Consider the following 20,760-nt stretch of genomic DNA (forward strand, 5'->3'; position numbering starts at 1 on the left):
CGGGTTTTTAAAAACCCGGTTATGAGCATGTCCGGGTTTTTGGCGGTGTTTACGTGGACCTGCGGAACCGGGTTATTGTGAATATTCGGGTTTTTAAAGGGTTACAGTAAACGCACAGAATGTGGCGCTAACGACCGACTACATCAACCAACTTAATGGGTGGAGAGAAAAACTTGCATCCCTCATGGCTGTAATAGATATAAATAACACGCTGATGCCATCACACCCAGAAGTGTTCTTGTGCAGCATCACTAACTACTCATCACTTCAGCAGAGGTGTGTTAGAAAGGCCCGCTAATCCTCCAGTGTGAATCAGAGAAAAGACTCCTTCATTCTGCTAATGAAGAGAGTTCCAGAGTGTGATGAGTCTGTGAGACGGGAGAAAGAGGGAGAAGTGAAGAGGGGCTTCTCGTTCCGAGGCTTTTTTTGTTCTGATTGCATATAAAACCATTAAACCTCAGAGTGCCTGAGCTGCTTCTGTCGTGCATAAAACATTCCTACTAGAAGCCCTGTGAGTGAACACATGAACACAAATGTAGAGCTGCTGAAGTAAGTCAGAGTTTGTCTCTTCTTTTGTTTTGCATCAAAATGAACATTAATGCATGTTACATGAGCACGGAGCTGAATTGTAATTTCCTCCTGGGAGACAGGAAAAGTATTCTACATGGAGAAAAACACCAGGGGTTGTCATTCCAGTACAGAAATGGAGTCTGTGTGGTCAAAGTGCACGCTGTGGGAGCAGAGAGAAAGCAATAAGGTCTTTAAGAGGACTGTGAGTTTTCTATGATTGGAAACTAAAGATGTTAATATCTGTGTGGAATGAAACAGAAAAGAGCTTATTTTCTCATTTTTTCTTCATATTCAATAAGTTTCAAGCTGCATTTCACTTTTAACGCCACCATCTGTGCAACGATCTCCCATCCTCTGCTTCGCCTCCTCACCACACTGCCTTTGATTTCAAGAGCTGAACTATTCTGCAACATTTGTTCATGTGGATTTGCAAGTAAATGCTGCAGAATTGTGCTCCTCTTGGAATTGTTCTTCTTCGCTGACCACCAGGAGAGAAACCCACCATCCTCTGCTGCATTCCACTAAAGGGTCACAGCTTTATGCAAAATGGAAACAAATGCATTGTATGAGTTCCTTTTTATGTGCAGTAATTTTGTTTTAGGTGATGAAATCTGGAGAACTTCATGTTTCTTGCAGAACAATTGTGTTGACTCATGCTGCTGCTGCATGATGTGTTGAATACTGAAGGAACGTGCGTTAATTCTGGACTTTATTAAAGTTTTTATCTGAAATAAAATAAATAGGTGCGTCTTGTTTCCTCGAGAGTAAAATACGATGAATAGCCTGGATGGTAAACGAGACAGCAACTGCAGAGCTGATTAAGTGAAATGTTAAATATCCGACTACTTGTTTTCATGATTTTAATCTTAAATATTCCACAATTATTTTTCACACTCGTGTTTAATTTAAAGGTCAGAGACTCTTTATTTATTTATTTTTTTTGGCAGAAGGGAAATATTGTTTAAAAAATAGAAAAATACATTTTTTAAGTGGTTCATAGGTGTAAATTAAACACCTAATTAGGTATTTTGTTTGTGTTGGTTAGGTTTAGCTTTTAGATTTAAATCTAATCTAAAACATTTTTCAACAATATAAAAAATGAATGGAGACATTTGGAGTTACCGTGGAGACAGAGTGCTGTGCCAGGAGCAAACAGGTGATGTTCAGGTCCAGTGATTCTGGAGCAGAAGACCTTTCAACCAATCTGCTGCCTCCATGTCTGAGGAGCCTGTCTGCTGCTCTGAGCCTCGGCCAGGGAGATGTTCTGGGTGACTTCCAGCTCTCATTAACCTTGAGCTAAAGGTCCACAATTACATCAAAGACCCAAAGGCCAGTGGGCCAGGATATGATTTTCTTTTCTGGTGGTTCATGTTCCACCCAGGTGTGCTTCTTTCTAGACTATATGGTGATGTATTGTCTGTCAGCTGAGGCTCACAGTTTGAGGAGTTAAATGTCAGCTATGCTACAATAATGATTATGAGAAGGGGCCTTTTAAATCAAAGATAAAGGTGTATTATGCAATTAATAACCCTGAAAAGTTCATAATTCTGATGAAAAGTCTCTTCGTATAATTAAATTCTGTCATTAAAGTGGACAAAATTACTGAAATAGTTGACACATTGTAATCCAGACGCTCTGTTCATGATCCAGTGTGAATCAGGTGCTTTCAACATCTGTAGGAGAGCAAAAGCACAATGATCAGTATGAAAATGGTTTAATAAGGCAAGTAAAACCAAATGTGACATCAAGCGAGTCTTCGTTAGTTGCCCTTAATTTACACAGAGTATGAAACAGATGTAGTCTGTAAGGTTTCTGCCATTCACCCCCACTCTGGGTTATGTGCAGAAGATCTCAGAGGGCCTGGGTTCATGCAAGTTCATGTTAGAAATCTGACGTAAAACGTTTAAAATATGCCTGTAAAAATAATTGTCAGCTATCACACACTGTGAACTGATGTCTTTGTCAATATTAGTAATAAAGCCAGAAGAAAAAGCAACACATGTTTTATTTTGAAATGGACTGGAATCGAATAAACTTTATTGATCCCTCAGTGGGGAAATTCACACACATACGCTTAAATATTATTCAACGAAATAAATAACAACAGTACATGTGTATACACATAAGCAGTAAGCTATTATTATGACTTCAACCGCTAAAAAACCAAAAGCGAAACTTGGGTTCCAGAACTATGCAGCATACTATGTAAATCCAGTACTGCACACGTGTTGAACACATACTGAGTGTTGCATTGATGATATTGTGTACTAGGATAATGCCAGTGCCAGTTGAAGTGAGGAGTTATACGCTCTTACTGCAGAGGGGACGACTGACCTATTGCAGCGTTCTGGTTTACATCTGGGATGTGTGCCGGATAAGCACTTTCCACATCTCACTTCCTGCCTGGCCTTTGTCATTTCTTTAAAGCGAGGGTCAAGGCCTGGGTGGAGACGTATTTCATCCACACTCCCTGTTGGGAAAACGCCTCTGAAAGAGGCGTCGCCTGGCAGACCGAGAGAGCGGCACTTGAGGCAGTGATAGGCCGCACCCCCCTAAACCCCCTAAACCCCCCGCCCCCTGCGTGTGCTGTGGGAGTTTCTCAATCTAAAAACGAGTTGTTAGCGAGCGCCTGCGCACTTGCGCGTGCACACAAGCACGCACTCACACAAGACTTACCGCTCAGGAGAAAAGCAGACAGATCCTGCAGCATTCTGGAGGATTTCCTGTTAATCACGATCATTAGATGAAAAGGGGGAGGAGGGCATTTTTTTCAAGGAGGCGAGCGGCTTAGAGCGCCAATGTGTCATATCGGCAGGTGAGTGGCTGAGCAGCGGCTGCCTCACCTGGAGACCAGCGAAGTGCCGCCATGTAGTAATTTGCTGACAACGTCATGTTTTTCAGCTTAGCCATCATCCTCAGCTGGTTCTACATACATGTGGAGCAGAGCTTTAACCTGAAGATGGAGATATAATTAAAGGGACGTCTGACAGCCAAAACATGTATAGAAATAATAAATGTCTTCTTCATACATTCTCCTGCAATGCCCTGGTCCTGTAGAATGAGCCCTGGCATTTTTACTGTGATTGCCTGTTTTTCTGTACAATCACAGAAAGAGAGAGATGCTCGGGTCGAGCAGGCTGCTTCATGCGCGTTCACGCTCAGGCATAGCCCGTAGCATTTGCTATCCGTAGCTTTAGCAGCAGAGAGAGAGGCAGTGCCACTTTGTCGCTGTTCCTAACGCCTAGTGACAAAGCTAGCTACATGTCTGAGGACCCTTAGCTACTTTCTTCTAGATATTTCCTGCTAATTAGCAACAAAATAGCCATTTTCACTCCGAACCGTTCTTTGAACGTTGTTTCAGCTGTCATCAAGGATATAAACGTTACAGATACTGTGAATGTTACTGCTGTGTAGCTCACCTTGTAAGATGTCTGACTTTCATGTAGGAGACCTGGATTCGATTCTTGAAGTGAACATAGTTCATTTAGAGTTTCTTTTTTACATTAATGGTATATTTTTTTACAGTAATAAGACGCCAAAATTTTTATTTGAGACTCGCCGAACGGCATTGAATTCACAGATAAAAAAGATGTGGGTTCAACTTCCATTTTGGAACAATTTTTCAAGCAAGGGAAGGGAATGATCTGAGCATGCAGGAGGACTGACCCATCATAAACCTTTGTCGGCTGTGCTGAAGAGAAAGGTACAGAACCAAATTATTTAATTAATTAGCTGCGTGTTCTCCTGTCCTCTGTCCTCCGGGCCACACACACACACACACACACACACACACACACACACACACACACACACACTGCACGTTCGGCTGGCCGACGAGAAAGTGCAGCTCCAGAGACAGAGGCACATTATTTTTATTAATTTGCTGCGTTCTTCTGTCCTCCGGGCCACACATACACACACACACACACACACACACACACACACACACACACACACACACACACACACGGGACCGTCTCAGCTGTTATTTTTGTTAAGGAGTGTGCACGTACAGCATGCGCGCCTCGTGCACGAGCCTACTATTGAAGCTGCCGTTACGCTTTTGGCCTGAGGGGGCAATCACGAGCATAAAAATTCAAAACTCAGTAAAGTCCCTTTAACGTTTTGGGCTGAAATATTAAATTTAGAGCAAGTTGAACTGCCACACTAGCTGTCTGCTGTCATGTACACTGCCCAACCCAAAAAATACAACACCGAAAGAAAAGTCACACACTCCAATATTCTGTTGGACCACCTTTATCTTTAACTTATTCGCTGCCAGCGTTTCTCACCGTTTTACTGTTTTTTTAAGAGTCAGAACGATGCGCGCTAGGATGATGTCGACGCCAAAACAACCAAAACAACCAAAACAAAGCGGAGACTCACCTCTTACATCAGGAAGAATCTGCGTGTTTCGAGCGTTATCCGTTCTTTCATAATCCGTTGTTGAATTGTGATCGGCAGAAGCTTTTCTGGTTCGCGCCTCACTTTTTTACAGCAGCGGCTCTAAACGATCTCCTAGCACATGGATTTTCTGCTTCCTGATCACGTGACCTGTGACGTATGTGGATGAAGATCGGCTTTAGAGCTGAGATGATTGTTCTCATGGTGCGGGGGCTTGCTCCGATGCCCACACAGTAAAAAAATGCAAACAATAAATTTAGTCGTCATTGGGAGAGAACGGTTGGATTTAAAATGATGACCTTAGTCGTCAATGGCAGTGAATGAGTTAACTACGAAACACACTTGTTCCCATAAGCCTCTGCAGCATCACCAGATTTATCTCCATGCAGTGTCGCATTAATGTTTCACCAAGATTTTGCACTGATGATGGTAGAGTCTGACCGCTGCACAGTCTTCTCCAGCACATCCCAAAGACTGTCAGTGGGGTTAAGGTCTGTGTGAAAATGGCGACTCATGCTCCCTGAACCATTCTTTCACCATCTGAGCCCGATGAATCCTGGCATTGTCCTCTTGGAATATGGCCGTGCCATCAGGGAAGATGGAATAACCTGGCCATTCAGGATATTCAGGTAGTCAGCTGACCTCGTTCTTGGAGCACTTCCTGTTGCTGAACCTGGACCTGACCACTTGCAGCAAGCCCAGATCATAACACTGCCCCCACAGGCTTGTACAGTAGGCATGATCACTTCATCTGCCTCTCTTCTTACCCTGATGCACCATCACTCTGGACCAGGGTCCAACTGGACTCATCAGACCAGTTCTAATAAAGCGTTGGACAGTTCTGATCCCAGTTTTAGTCGTTTCTGCATCTCTGTAGATGTTTTCTCTGCTTGATGCCAATGATCTGACCCTTCTCACACAGGCTAACATGTGTCCACGACCACCAGATGTTGTAGAGTGGTTTTAAAAACAGAGTTGGAGACAGGCGCCTTCCATCAGACAGCGTGGGCCAGTGGTGGCTGGTGAAAAATATTTTTGGTGGGGCTGTTCTATTTTTTTTTAAACAAACTTGTGCTTTCTGAGCTTTGTGCACAACTTCACTATTTCCTGAATTAAGCACAGCTCTTTTATTTCCTGTCTTACATCATTGGACAAAGGGATTAATCCACGTGTGTCTGACTATTGGCACGCTGCCTTGCGGACCAAGGCTGAAAAATACTGCATTAAATTGCACATAAAATAACATGACCATATATGGTCCACATCCACATTACTGTTTGTGAAACTAACATACTGGAGAATTTCATCACAATAATATTAAATAAACAAGTATGTACCTGATCTTTTGCATGCTGTTGGTGAAGCTCTGGATGACCCCTGTGATGTAGACAGAGTCAATGTTCCTCTTCTGCAGCTGGTTGAACAGCATGTCCACATGTGGCATGATCTTGTGACACAATGCCAGCAGAAAGCCGAAATCTTCTTCCAGCATTCTCACAAAGCCTCCTGCCTCTCTCTCAGTGACTGGATCAAAGTCATCCGAGTCTCTGATCATCTGGAAACATCTGAGGAGGTCATCCTTGTGCTCATACACTGTGTTGACATCTCTCTCTTGGACAAAATGTGCCGGTTCTGATCCACTTCTTCATTGTGTTTCTTCACTGCAAGCATGCGTCCCTCGTCTCTAGCTGCATGGCAATGTTAGCTCTGCCTAGCATAGCTAACTTCAACGTGTTGTCCATGTGTGCCCGGGACGACTCCTTTCTTCACCTTCTCAGAAAAATGTTTCATGTCCGTAACTCCTGACTCAATCCATGCCTCATCTGTCCCAGCCGTTTGGAAAGCAAAATAACGCATTAGCGTGATTGTATCCAGCTAGCCAAGCCTTCCTGGTGTACCAATTTCGGGAGAAGCCTAGTGTGTACAGTTTACCTCTCTCCTCCTCCTGCTGGCTTATCTTTACGTCGGGCTGATCTGGTCCAAGCTCTTTGACATTAAGTTTTCCACCATAGTTCTCCTCTCGAACGGATACTGGAGAAGAGACCGAACTGAATTCAGTGGCTGCTGAGATCCGGTATCCATGCTGGTTGTAGGCGCACTGGCGTCCATGTTACATCTGCGTCACGACCAAAAACGTGCTGGAGTAGTCGAGACTCTGTCGAGTTCTACCGAACACCAACGAAAGCCTTGGGCGGTAGCTCTATCGCCCATCATGCTTCTGAAACAACGTCGACGCTGATTGGATACATTCCCATTCCTACCGTTTGATTTTCTTGTCAGCAATTGGCCGGCTGCTTCCGTGCTGCTTGGGCGATTGAAACACAGCCCACAGCCTTTCTGTCGCCTCCACCGCTCGGCAGAGAGCTTCTCACCAATATATATATATATATATATATATATATATATATATATATATATATATATATATATATATATATATGTATGATTTGTTTTTGTTACAAATCACACAATTAACTTAGAATATGTGATTATTGTTAATTTTATTTATTTATTTTTTTAAATAAAAATTAAAAACACTGGGGAAAACTGGGAGGGCGGCGCCCTATCGCCCTCTACTGGCCAGCCGCCACTGGCGTGGGTCTTTTAATGAAACAATCAGAAACGCCACACACAGACGGCCAACAGACTAGACCCCAATCTAGAACTGAGGTTCATTTTTATGCAGATCTGTCATGTGCACAAGGCGTGCTCACCCGTACATAACATTTTAAACATGGCAGTTTGTGGCTCAGATGAGACAACATTGCGGGCATGCCAAGTCTTTGACATGGTTAAGGAATGAGAAGCAGCTCATTTCACCAGTTGGGTTAAATAACTTGCAGCTGAACGATGCAGTAATTAACCAATAGGAGCCTCCTACCTGTCTGCTTAGTTAAATCCAGGTGGAGACTGTTTTCGGCTGGCCTGTGGATGTTCAGTTTGTTATGCTGATTAAATTTTATGTGGTGTTCAGGAAAATAACCAAGTTATTGATACTTTAGGCTGATAAAATAGCTCTGCCCATTAAGCTCATTTCTTTTTTTGTGCCTATGCTCATTTCTAAAGTAATTGTTGATGTACTGGAGGTTACATTCATAGGGAGAACGTTGACAGCCACCATGCTTAAGGTGAAAGCTGCAACCCTTGATGGATCAATAGCAGCATCTGATTTGCAGATGGTGGCTTTGCTCTTTTCCAGACTTCATTCACGTTTGACAGGCTGTCTCTTCGAGTTCACATTGCTGTTCATCGTTGCTCTTGCCATTCCCACAGGTGTGTGTGTGTGTGTGTGCTTGTGTGTGTGTGCGTGTGTGTGTGTGTGCGTGTGTGTGTGAGCCAATGCCAGTGCGCGAGTCCCTTCTCGAGTGACGCCTGGTCGCCCATCACACGGCACCACTCTGGCCTTGCAACAAAGCTCAGGCAGACAGATTGCAGCAGGACAGCGTGTGGTACAAAAAACTGAGATGGTCTCAGTTCAGCGAAGGTCGGGCAGAAGCATCATTAGGTTGACAGAGTCTACAACCGGTCCAGTGGGGTGGGGGGCTGACTGACGGCTTGTGGCTCAAGGACATGTTGGTATCAGAGGTTAATGACGGAGGCAGCCCTGGTACGCTGCAGGGGATGCCACTTACCATACTAATACAGATTGGCTGTATGTGTGTGTGTGTGTGTGTGTGTGTGTGTGTGTGTGTGTGTGTGTGTGTGTGTTCGTGTGTGTGTGAAGCCCAGTTTCTGTTGGGAGAAAAATCATACTCTTCAGGAAACTCTTCATATTTCTCTCTCGGCACATTTCTCTGGATCATAGTGACTAAACTGAGAATGTGCGGTGACCGTTGAGAACAGTCGTGTGTGTCATTCAGCTAACGCATTAGCGCACACACACACACACTTAATGTCACCATGTGAGGGGTGTGTGTGTGTTCTGTCCGTTTGTGTTGTAATTGCCCTCGTTTGATCAGTTCAAGCTGTGGTTTCAGGCCCTCCCATGTTCTCAGCACCGCTTCATTTATCAACTTAGACACACACAAAGACACTCGATGCCTCAAGGTGAATCACTTCAAACGGCTCACTTTGTGTTACCGTGCTGAATCGATAAGGTTAGTGACGAGCAGCAGCAACAGAAGCCTCAAAAGCCTGAGACGTTTACATTATCTGCTGCATGAATCTCAAGTTTGTTGGAGGTTAAGATGATGGTCAATACGCAGCGGAAGCAGTGGCTTCCCGCTGCTTGGGAAGGATTTTTAAGCTCATTGTCTCACCTCTTGTGTTCTTTCCTTCAGGAGACGGTAGGAAAATGCACCAAAGCTTCCAAGAAAACCACAGGAAATGAAAATGACTTCATTTGATTAGAAATAGAGGTATTAGTTTTAGGAAGTTGTTTGAAGAATTTGAGCCATTTTATTATAAAAGAACTACTTTTCTCCGGTTCTGTTCTCAGATCCTGTTTTATCCAGACCTCCTGCACTGGGAGCAGTAAAGGTTACCCAGTGGCTTCTGCGTTTTTGTTTTTGACGTCTCTAACCCGTTCTGGACTACGCTGACATTCTGCATATGTACTCTTACAGAGCCGGGACGATGGTATGCCACTGAGAGAGTAATAATGTTGAACATAGATTGACTGTAATAATTAAGGGGCACAGCAGTTGTCCTCTGACCCAAATGTGAGGGAATCGAACCCCAGACCTCTTAGGCCACGTGCTGAAGTGTCCTTGAGCAAGATACTGAACCCTAAAGTTTTCCTCTGGGGCGATACAAATTGCACGGTAAGGATGGGTTCCACAAGGGGATCAATAACGTATTAATTATTCATTACTCATCGAAGCAACATGCCAATGCTCTTAATGCCCAATAATATATCCAAATATTAGTCATTAGTTCTTGTTACACATGTCCCAGTCTGTTTCTGTTCTGAATAATTTCATGATAAACATCTGCTATCAGCATCTCGGCTCGGGACCTGCATAGTTTAGCCAGGAACTGGAGTTCATGTTAGTTTTTAGCTCATCTTACACTTTTTCTCTCAAGTGACCTTGGGTGTTCTGAAAGGCGCTTTGAAATAAAATGTACTATTATTATTATTATTATTATTATTATTATTATTTAGTGGCTGTTTCCAGCTTCTGATTTAGCTAAAGTTGTGATTTCTGACAGTCTGCACATTCCTCTTCCACACATTAATGATGGAAAACGTGTTTTTGATTTGTGACACTCTGAATAAATCTGTTCAACAGCACCGTGACTTTTCATAGTCGGCCTCTGAAGTTATGAATAAGATGGTAGTCCATTAGGTTCAGATGCACCTGTGAGCCACGCGGCAATGAGTCAACAAAACGATGAAGTGGAAATGAACCAAATAAAGAAAATGTATTTATACCATCCTGTTCTGTGTGGGACATGAAACCCTGGGGGAGTGTTTCTTTAAATAATTAAACCTCATCTGTTTAAAAGACAAAACAACCATTTGTGTTGCATTTTTTGATTTTATTTTTTTGCTAAATCCCAGAAGAGTTTCCAGTTGTGTCGTAGTTTTTAGCTGTTGCGGGATTCTTGTTAAGAATGTTGTGCGACAAGTTAATTCAACATAAAATGTAATTTGATTTGGAAAAAACAGCTGCTGAGTCGGTGAGAAGATATTAATTATTTAAAATTTAGACAAAGAATCAGGAAAACAGATTATTTTCGGATTCAAACATGCTGCTAGAAACGAGTGTCTGTAATTATCACGGGTCCACATCAAAGATGCATCATTACTTCCTCTCATTAGAACATTCATTCCACATCCACAGCCGGTATCTTCTACGTTTGGACACGTTTACCAGCCAGTAACACTGTTTGTCTTCTTACTCGGGTTCCTAATTGCTCTTACGATGGTGAGCTGTCGGCTTATAAAAATGTTTTTTCCTGTTCACCTGGAGACTTCTTTTTTCTTTGGCTGAGACACAGAAATCCACTCAATCCTCTTGACTACATCAAGGATTTTTATGTTCATCCCTGGATTGTATCATAATAAAGTCTAGACTATAACCTCACAGAGTGTGTAACCGTCTTTCTCCTCTGGTCGCCTGCCAGTGACCTTTACTGTGTATGTGCTCAGATTGTTTTAACACCATGTTTCTTGTCATAATTAGCTGCAACTTTATGCCTTTTCTCCTTCTTATTGCCGTCCTGTCACCCTCAGCATGCCGTCCTGGATTCTACAAGGCAAATCCTGAAACCAACTGCACAAAATGCCCTCCACACAGCTTCAGCTACGGTGAAGGAGCTTTCGTCTGCCGCTGTGAAAAGGGCTTCTACAGGGCGAAGAAAGATCCTCCAACGATGGCCTGCACGCGTAAGTATCCTTGCACAGGACTATAAGGGATGTGTTATGCAGAGATTGCTTTTTGTGTACTTTTGTGCTGCTATGTGGGTCTCCCAGCCTCTGTGAACTCTCCAAACATGAAAAAACACATCCATCCTTTATCTGTCAGTATTTGATTTTAGGAATGATGCGTCTGAAACAAGCGGTGTTAAAGAGCCCCGGTTTGTGATGCCACAAACCAGGAAATTTGCATACAACCACCTCGCACGTGCAAGAGAGCTCCGGTAAGAGATACAACCCTGAGCTCCTCCCAGATATCAGAGCTTCTCAGCCTATAGCAGCTTGAGAAGGGGGTGGTAGGTATGCTCAGCTTTTTTCTTAGCTTTCTTAGTGACAGGGCCCTGAAACAGTTCATTCTGGAAGGTACTGAAACTGTCAAGTGTTAGTTCTCCGCTTCTTTTTCACTGGCTGCAAAGGCGACATGTAACGAAATAGCAGCTTTTTCCAGATGTTTACACTGATTTTGTGTTTGACTTCCTGTCTAGCCAGATCTAAACTGCAGAGTTTGACTTTTTTGCAAGCATAGCGTGTAAATAGATTTCAAACTCTTATCCTGTAAATTGAAACTCAACCTCAATCCAGTGACGGGTCAGTGCATAAAAAAGCATTATCACACGAGAGGGAGTGTGTTATTGCTGAATATCAGCACTGATGTGATTGTCTACGGTGCTCGGCCTGTGGCCTCCTGCCTGTGACCGAATCGCACCAGTGCTGATATTCGGCAACAACGCACTCCCTCTCGTGTGATATTGCTAAAGTAACAAAGTCCTTCCAAAAACATGCTTAAAGAGCAAATTGCAGGTACAATTTTTTTTCTAATTCATATAAAATGCTGTCCAAAAATACTATTTGAAATGTTTATTGTGGATATTTGGTTTAAAAACAGCAGTTTTCTAGTAAAAAGTGGCCTTTCTCAGCAAAGCTTCTAAAAAGGCTCGTGTTTCTAAACGTGAACCTCTGACGTAACCAACGTAACCAGAGGGAGTTTGAAGCTAGGCTGCCTCAGCTCAGTGTGGAGAGTGGCTAGTTTAGGGTAGAGAGGTCGTGTTATCGAGTCAGTGTGTGTGTTTACTAGTGTTGGGTTGTGTTCATGTTGATAAACTAGAGTGTGTGAAGGCTGTACCAACTCCAGCCTGTTGGACGAGTCCCCGGGTTTCCAGATAAGAGAAACAACGCCTTTATCTCGTGTCTGAGGGCGTTTCTGCAGCTGAAAAGACGGACTTCTGTAGCCCACATCGGTCAGTACCGGGACAGGGAGGGCCGCGCTGGGCTCCGGAGATCTGTGGTGGGGCTTAAAAAATTAATTGAGGATTTCTGGAGCTCAGATCACTATCAGAACCAGGTCAGAACCGACCACCAGAAGAGATGTGTGGCTCAGTGGGCCAGTCGAGCTGGTTTATGGGGTTGGAACCGGATCAGAACTGCCGCTTGGACTGCCAGGATAGGATGAGCTGCTTTTAAAAATACCAACTCGACTGGCTCTCTGGTGTTTGGGTTGGATCCAGCTCACAGAACCCTGCATTAGCTCCAGAACCGAATGACAGGCATCTCTCTCTCAGCTCAGTGGACCAGCCGAACGAGCTTTCTGGGCCGGAACCGGATCAGAACTGCCGCGGACCTCCAGGGAAGGATCGTATGCAGCTTTTAAAAATATTAGCTCTACTGACTCGCTGGTGTCTGGGTCGCATTCAGCTCACAGAAGCCTGGATTAGCTCCAGAACCGGATCACAGGCGTCTCTCTCTCTTTAAGCACTAAACTACGTCAGGTGAACGGATATTAACGAGTATGACACCGCTAACAGACGCTCATTAGTATTAATATTATGTTAACTGACCGATACTATTTTAATTGTCTGGTACACGATAGTAACCCGTACAATACTGTGATGTTAGCACACGAGTTTAAGCTAGCATTCCCCCGCTGCTTCTCCTCCTTAATCTCTCTGCTTTGGCCAATCGTTTCTCCCTCTTGTTGGTCTCTGCTCTCTGGGGCGTGCAGCAAACTCATAACTTTATAGTTTTGGTCCATCATAACTATAATTATAAACATTATAAACCCGGCATTAGGGTCTATATTTTTCTCTGGATTAAGCTAACAGGACTCCCTCAGCTAACGTCACTTGGTTTGGCCAAAAAAAAAAAAACTTTCTCACAAAAATGACTGTAAAAGCCTAAATAATTTATGTTTGTGTAAAAAAAAATGTTTAAACCGAGTTTCTATTATGTTTCTCCAAACATTGGTTCATGGCAGTCTCTAACCTGCAATCTGCTCTTTAATATTCACCAATGTATAAACTGCACACATGCAGAACAGGAAGAACTAATATTCCAAACAACAGAACCCAAGTTTTCTCCATCAACAAGACCCATTTTCAACAATAAGCTGTTAAATCAAAAGGACATAAAAAGACACTAAATACGCATTTTGAGAAAAACACTCAGTAGCGACTATCCAATATCCTATCCACAGATTCCGACGTTTAAAAGAAAGCCCAGGCTGTCCTCTTTCCAACAATATTCATGCACTCTACGTGCAAAATTCACAGCGCCAGCACAGCTAACAAACCACAGCTCATTTCATGATGTGAAAAACGTAAATTCACTCTTACCTTTGTTGATTCATGGTCATAATCCATGTTATAGTAAAAAACAATCCAATCCCTTTCTGTAATCCGTCGTCACAACATCACACAAAGCTGATTCGTGGCTGTTTTAGCTTGCATCCATCCGACGCCAAATCCCAAAAAACTAACCGAAATAAATCTAAAGCAAGCAATTCTATTGGCTCAGAGGTTTCCTAACTAGCCTGAACGGCTTGAATAATCCATCGGCGGGGTCCGGAGAAACTCTCCCGAATAAACTGTAGTTCCAGCCCAGTCCAGCAGCGCACAGGTGTCCTCGGGTAGAGGCGGGGTGGTTTCGACAAACTTTGTCACTGAATGTTAAAAAAGCTGATTTTAAAGTTGGACAACAAAAACTATTCTGTAGAAGGTGCGTTCAATTATTCCTTTTGCAAAACAGCTGGAAAAGTGTGGGTGTTATACGATCTCAATTAGAAAAGTGTGGGTGCTGAAACCCCCACATCACCCACGGGTGCGACGCCCACGTCCTGGACGCGTGGAAAGGAACTCTTCCACTAAAACTGCAGCTAATAGCTGGCTGATACGTCTCAAGTCCGTTTCGTAAGGCTTTCACATCCAGTGGAAAGAAGGAGTGAAATTGCTGAAATATCCTTATGTGAGAGGGATTTAGTGCTAAGAACTTCATGAACATGTTTTTAGTAGGCCATAGGACTTTTGTATGGTTTTTAAAAGTCATATTATGTCACCTTTTTAATACTTTTACAGGCTCTCAGCTGCTTCTGCGGTCAGATTAACACCTAAAATTATTTTTGCTAACTTTACAGACGGATGTATTTTGCTAAAGCAAAAATCTAATATTGACACCAAGCCCCCACAATGCGGGACAGAAATTGAGGCCAATGCGGAAGTGAAATAAATTGCAGTTCCACCCTCATCCACTAGGGGCTGGTGTCAGAAGCGAGCAAATCCTCATTGACTCCCATGTTAAAAATACCAATTTCACAGCAGAAATAAACATGTTTACAGCCTGGTACCAGAACATGTTTTAGGTTTAAATGATCTAGTTTACACTCATGACAACTCTGAGGGGGGTGAATTTTTTCTCACTCTTCTGTTTAAGTGTATTAAAAGCCAAAAATTCTGTATAATTAATGAGCATCAGACCCACGTGACCACAGAGCTAGCTCCGGGGAAAGGCCTCAGTAGAGCCTCAGCCTCGCCTGAAAACTGTTCTGTCATTATCAGTCTCTCAACTCAGACCAGTAGTTGTAGCGTTTGTGCGTTCTTTTGCGATATTATTTGTGCAATTGTTGGGCAAAATGACTTGCTGTGGCATTAATTGCACTAATAGAGCGTCCAAGGAGTCTCCACTTCATTTTTTTTCGGTAAGTAAAATTATATTTATGTATTCTAGGTCACTGCCGGCTGAGCTTAGATTTTAACATGTACTGTTTAACCATGAAATTTAAATGTAATAGGGTAAAACCCAGTGCATTTAACATAATGCTGCACTTTAGAAAATGGGTTGAAATATAACATGTTGGTGGAGCTGGGTTCCCACTATCGGCTTGTGGAGCTCTCGGGAGACCGATGTTTTCCACCCGTTACTCCACCTCCCCGCAGCCCGGTGCATCTGTCTGATCGTGGCTTCTGTCTGCTGCGTGGACTGTCGGCTTGTGGAGCTCTGGGATGGAAACCTTTCCACCCGGTTCTCCCCAGCGGCAGCTCTGCGCATCTCAGATCGCAGCAGCGCTTGTCTGCTGTGCGGCTGCCGGCTTGTGGAGGTCTCGGAGACCTCTGTGTTCCACCCGGTTTTACCCAGCGGTTAGCCCGGCGTATCTCTGACTCAGAAGCTCTGGTGTTGTGCACAGTTAACTCCGGTTGTGGCTAGGTTGCTACCTCCGTTAGCTTAGCTCCCACCTCCGCGTTAGCTTTGGGTTAGCTTCAGGTTAGCTTGTAGCTAGTTCGACCGGGTGTCGTCAGTTCATCACAGCCTTACAGCCCCACCCTCAGCTCTTCCTCTCTTCCCTTTTATGGAATTGTCTGGGCTTGACGGAACCTGTGACACGGTCAAAATGGCGGTGGTGGCCACCTCCTATTTCCCTTCAAAAACTTGTTATTGGGGCTATGGAAACCCATTGTCCATATATGTATATGTTGATGATTGACACACAAAGTTCATCCCTATGGATTTGCTTCAGTATCATTACAGAGATGGAAATGGTCATTTTGTATTTTGAGCTGATTAAACTTTAATTCATTCAGTGTAAATTCATATTAAATCTTTCAATACTTGTGTGAGTCTGACAGTCTGGGTAAGTTATTACTTTGTCTGCCGAGCCAATGCATCTCTTCAGAATTCAGTGGTCATAAATCCCGCCTTGTCTTTGGGACTTATCTGGTGTGAAAATGAACATTAGAGAGTCTCTGGATGAATTACAAGGCTTTTGTTCAGCTGCCTTGTCTTCATCGATGATTCACTGACTGTCATTACGACTTCATATTTGCATTAAATTACAGTTTAACCGGGCTAATTCTCCTTTAATTAAAAAGCCATTTAGCTGTCACTGAGACAGACGGGGGCCACGTCTGGGAGCTCTCCGGGCTGGAAGAGTGTTTGTGTCTCTTAGTGAGACAAACCAAGTCATTGTTTAGAGCAGGGGTGTCAAACTCAAACTCACACGGGGCCGAAATGAAACTCTGGGACGGAGTCGAGGGCCAAACTTCATATTTTTCGAAAAAGGGACGGCAAATTTGCACATTTTCTTTATCAACATGTATGCAATTTTGAACCTTTAAATTTGGAAACAAACTTATTTCTGCATTAACACTGAATGTGGAATAACCAAATGACACACGAGCAAGTCAGTTTTAAATAAAAGGCATCAGTGGTATTCATTACTTGTGGTATAATCATCATTTTTAAAATCTATTCAGGATTTATGTTTTCTTGTTTATTCATTTTTCTTATTTTTTATTCTCCTTTTGTTCTCCTGTAATACGTGTCATCGCTGCTGTAACGTCTAGCTTTCCCCACTGAGGAACAATAAAGGGATTTTCTATTCTATTCATCTATCTGCAGCCTTTCCACTTCCTGTTTACTGTAGGTTATATCTTTTCTCACGGGCCAACAACAAAATAAAATATCATTTTATCTTAAATGAAAATGCAACATCTCACCTGTTAACTTTCATGTTTTGGAGCAGAAAAAGAGCATAAAACCAACATATTTAAAGCTCAGTTTGCTCCACTGGTTTACTGTGATGCTCACCTGTTCCAGCCAGATACCTGCATCATGGGGTGGATCTGAGTTGAGGAGGAGACTCCTGTTGTTTTGTTCATCTTCGTCATAATAATGACAACATTAAATGACAACAGGTGCTCACATAGGTTTGTGCTGATGAACATGTCTGAGCAGCTTGACCACGTTGTTGTGTGTCGGGGAGGAAACACAACCACAGAGTTGTGCTGGTTTGAGCGTGTCGCTGCTCGCTGGAGTTATATCAGCTCTGTCTGGACGTTAGTTGGAAAAATTTCTCTTTCAGTCGTGAACACATTGCTGAGCGGCTAGAATCTCCGTTTCTGGGCTTCAACGTCAGAAAACAGCTGAGTGAACTCGGCGCTGAGTGAGAGGAGTGTAGTTTGTCCGAGACAGCGGAGCTGCAGACACCCAACTACCTCTGACTGCCTCGCGCTGAAAAAACACAAAGGAGGGGGCGCGTCTGCGCCGCGCTGGCGCCGCAAAGCATCATGGGAGTTGTAGTCTTTGCGGTAAAATCGGCCAGCGGGCCAGTTTTAATATATTTTTTATATTTATCTCGCGGGCCACATAAAAATGCTCCGCGGGCCGCATCTGGCCCACAGGCCTTGACTCTGACATATGTGGTTTAGATGCTCTGTGTGTCAGCTAGATGTGGGATAACCTCAAAAAGGCTTCAAGTCTTCACCGAATGCTTCTGGAATGAAGTTCAGATACAAATGAAGAATCGATGAGGTGGTACTTTTAAATTAATTAATTTAAACTCTAATTTTCACTTTTTAATTGTAAAAGAAATCACTAAAAGACTGGTTTTAAGAAAGTTTTATCACTCCCTGAAGTCAGAACAATGCAGTTTGATAAGCTGCAAATTATAACTTTATTAACTCTTTCGTTGCCATTGTTTCTCACAGTTTTTACTGTTTTTTTTTCACAGAACGTTGCGCGCTAGGATGATGTCGACGCCAAAACAACCATAACAAAGCGGAGACTCACCTCTTAAATCAGGAAGAATCCGCGCGTTTCGAGCGTTATCCGTTCTTTCATAATCCGTTGGTGAATTGTGATCGGCAGAAGCTTTTCCGGTTCGCGCCCCACTTCTTTTACAGCAGCGGCCCAAAACGATCTCCTAACACATGGATGTTCTGCTTCCTGATCACGTGACATGTGACGTATGCGGATGAAGATCAGCTTCAGAGCTGAGATTTTTGTTCTCACGGTGCGGGGGCTCGTCCGATGCCCACGCAGTAAAAACATGCAAATGATGACTTTAGTCGTCAATGGCAGTGAATGAGTTGAAGTAAAACATTTTAAATGTTATCAGTTTCTTAACCCACCCTCACCTGTTCATTCCATCCAGTCAAACTCAGCCGTTAAGTTTTGAGACACGATATCGGGGAGGCGGTTACTTAACGTAGTAAAATAGAGCCAGACCTCTTCTGACTTTAAACTGAGTAAAAACTTAACACGTTATTAAATATTGGAGTTTAAGCCCCTTCATGCTGATTAGATATAAACATTAGTCTGGAAAAGGTTCGATTTGTGTTCTGCCACTAGATGCTGTTCCTACACATGGTCAGAGCTCTTCTTATATTTAGGAACATTTTCACTCACAAGTACAAATTGGTAAATGTCACACAATGTGTAAAATTAGTCCCACGCAGAAAATATGCACCGATCTGTTTGTAAGTATGGTTGATAAATAAGGGCCCCAGACTTCTTTGGTTTCTTGAAGAGCTTTGTCAATTCTGTCCCTACTCCCTGAGAAGCTGTTGATGTTGTTATGCCCTATTGTGTTAAATGGTTGTTTTGATTAGATACAGGAGTGTGTGACCTAGCCTGAAACTGTTTTGGAATTAGGTTTAGAGCTGCATTGTAGGTGAAATCGGAGGACTCCTCTGTTTAATGTAGGTATTTCCTGTTCAACAAAGATCGCCTCCTTTACTCCTGTCTCATGGGTTAAGCAGGAGGGGTATTGATAGGTACAGTAGTTTCTGTAAGTAAGTAAGTAAAAGTTTATTTATAGAGCGCCTTTCACAGATATAAATCACAAAGCGCTGTACAACATGATAAAGATCAAGGCAAATACCTCTAACCAATAAAAACATCTGAAAAAGAATAGCAGTGTTGTGATTTGAAGTTGTATATTTATATACTGTAATTAGATAATTTAATTACCTGATTTTGTATATTTATACAATCTAAGCAATCAATCAGAAGTGGTTGTTTTTATCATCAGGGAGTTTACTTAAACACTTTGTATTGACTGAGAGACAAGAAAGAGAGAGAGTTGGGATCGTTTAAGAATCTTTAATTTCTATAATTATAAATTCTTACAATCTACCAGGACTATCTCAATGATGAATGTATATAGATTTGGATGTTTCATGTTGGTGTGTGTTTGTGTTTTGTTCAGAATCTCTAGGCTGACGTAGCGAATCTGGTTGTTATGACTAGGCTACCATGAGGCTTCGATTGCTGATGACATGAGCCGCCATTTTGTGCCGTGACCACGTACCGTAGGGAGTCTCCCGTGCAGATCAGGAATTGCCAGGTCCTCGGACCTTCATGGGTACTGGAGCTGGTTGAAACAGCGGTCGCAGCACACAACGCCCGTCTGAGGATAACTCTGGTCGTAGTCGGCAGGCATCAGCAAGTTCACTCTTATTTTGAAGGAACGTCGTCTCGTTGGTACAAACGACGGAAAATCTCCAGCTTGACAGATTTCAGCTCAAAGTAGGAAGTCCAGCTGGCCAGTCTGCAACTTCTTAATGATGACGATGGAAATCCTTAGGAACTCGGATGTCCTGGAGCTGAGTTTAACATGTAACTGCTTAACGTGAAACTGACGTGGAACTGAACTTAAAATGGCGTTGCCTTCTTTTATATCTCCCAGTTGTTTAAGAATCTTAGTAAACTGGATTGGACTACTTTCATAAACAAACCAGATTCTGCCCTACCACAGACGAAAGTTCTGATTGGTTGAGAATAATGTGTCATGCGTTTCCATGGTAAAGCATATCAGTGTGTCTGGTGCAGCCCTGTTTATTCATTTAAACACATAACTCATGACATCTTTATTTCACAGATCATTCACCTGATTATTAATGATCAACAAATGCTTTGATTAGCTTATCACAAATAAAGTTCTTTGATTAATCAATGAAAAGCGTTCTTCTTCTGTTCTTCCGTCTCTTCTCCTGGAATGTAAACATACTGAACAAGTGTCCGACCTTGGCGATGTTACTGTGTGAAGGGGCAGCTGTTAAGGGCAGACCATTATCAACTTCATAACGCTACAGCAGTGATAAAGTAGAAAATAAAATCATGAGTATAAACAAAGTGAAGGTGTGAACCCGAACAAAGCCATCTTTTTTAAACATTTAGGGAGGGAACACCTGGACGAAAAGGTGAGTTTTTAGATGATTTTTAAAGACCTCTACAGTGTTAGAGAGACGGAGATTTGAAGGTAGACTGTTCCAAAGTCTGGGTGCAATAGTCTGAAAGGCCCTGTCCCCTTTGGTTTTCAGTCTGGTTCGAGGAACAGCCAGGAGGTTTTCAGATGTGGATCTAAGGTTCCGAGAGGT

General features: G+C 42.9%; 1 protein-coding gene across 5 annotated transcripts in view; it reads left to right on the plus strand.

Moving 5' to 3' along the window:
* The window catches only part of LOC107372839 (ephrin type-A receptor 6), a 398,636-nt gene that overhangs the window by 183,156 nt on the left and 194,720 nt on the right, over positions 1 to 20,760 (plus strand). For all 5 annotated transcript variants that reach the window (XR_011516160.1, XR_011516159.1, XM_070543905.1 and 2 more), the window contains one exon: positions 11,153 to 11,305. Coding sequence is in view for 3 of the 5 variants with exons in the window: in XM_070543905.1 (XP_070400006.1) it covers positions 11,153 to 11,305 (153 nt within the window). In the remaining 2 variants the exon portion in view is untranslated. The remainder of the gene's footprint in view (positions 1 to 11,152; positions 11,306 to 20,760) is intronic.

The sequence above is a fragment of the Nothobranchius furzeri genome, chromosome 14 (genome assembly GCF_043380555.1).
Source record: "Nothobranchius furzeri strain GRZ-AD chromosome 14, NfurGRZ-RIMD1, whole genome shotgun sequence".
NCBI classification, from domain to species: Eukaryota; Metazoa; Chordata; class Actinopteri; order Cyprinodontiformes; family Nothobranchiidae; genus Nothobranchius; species Nothobranchius furzeri.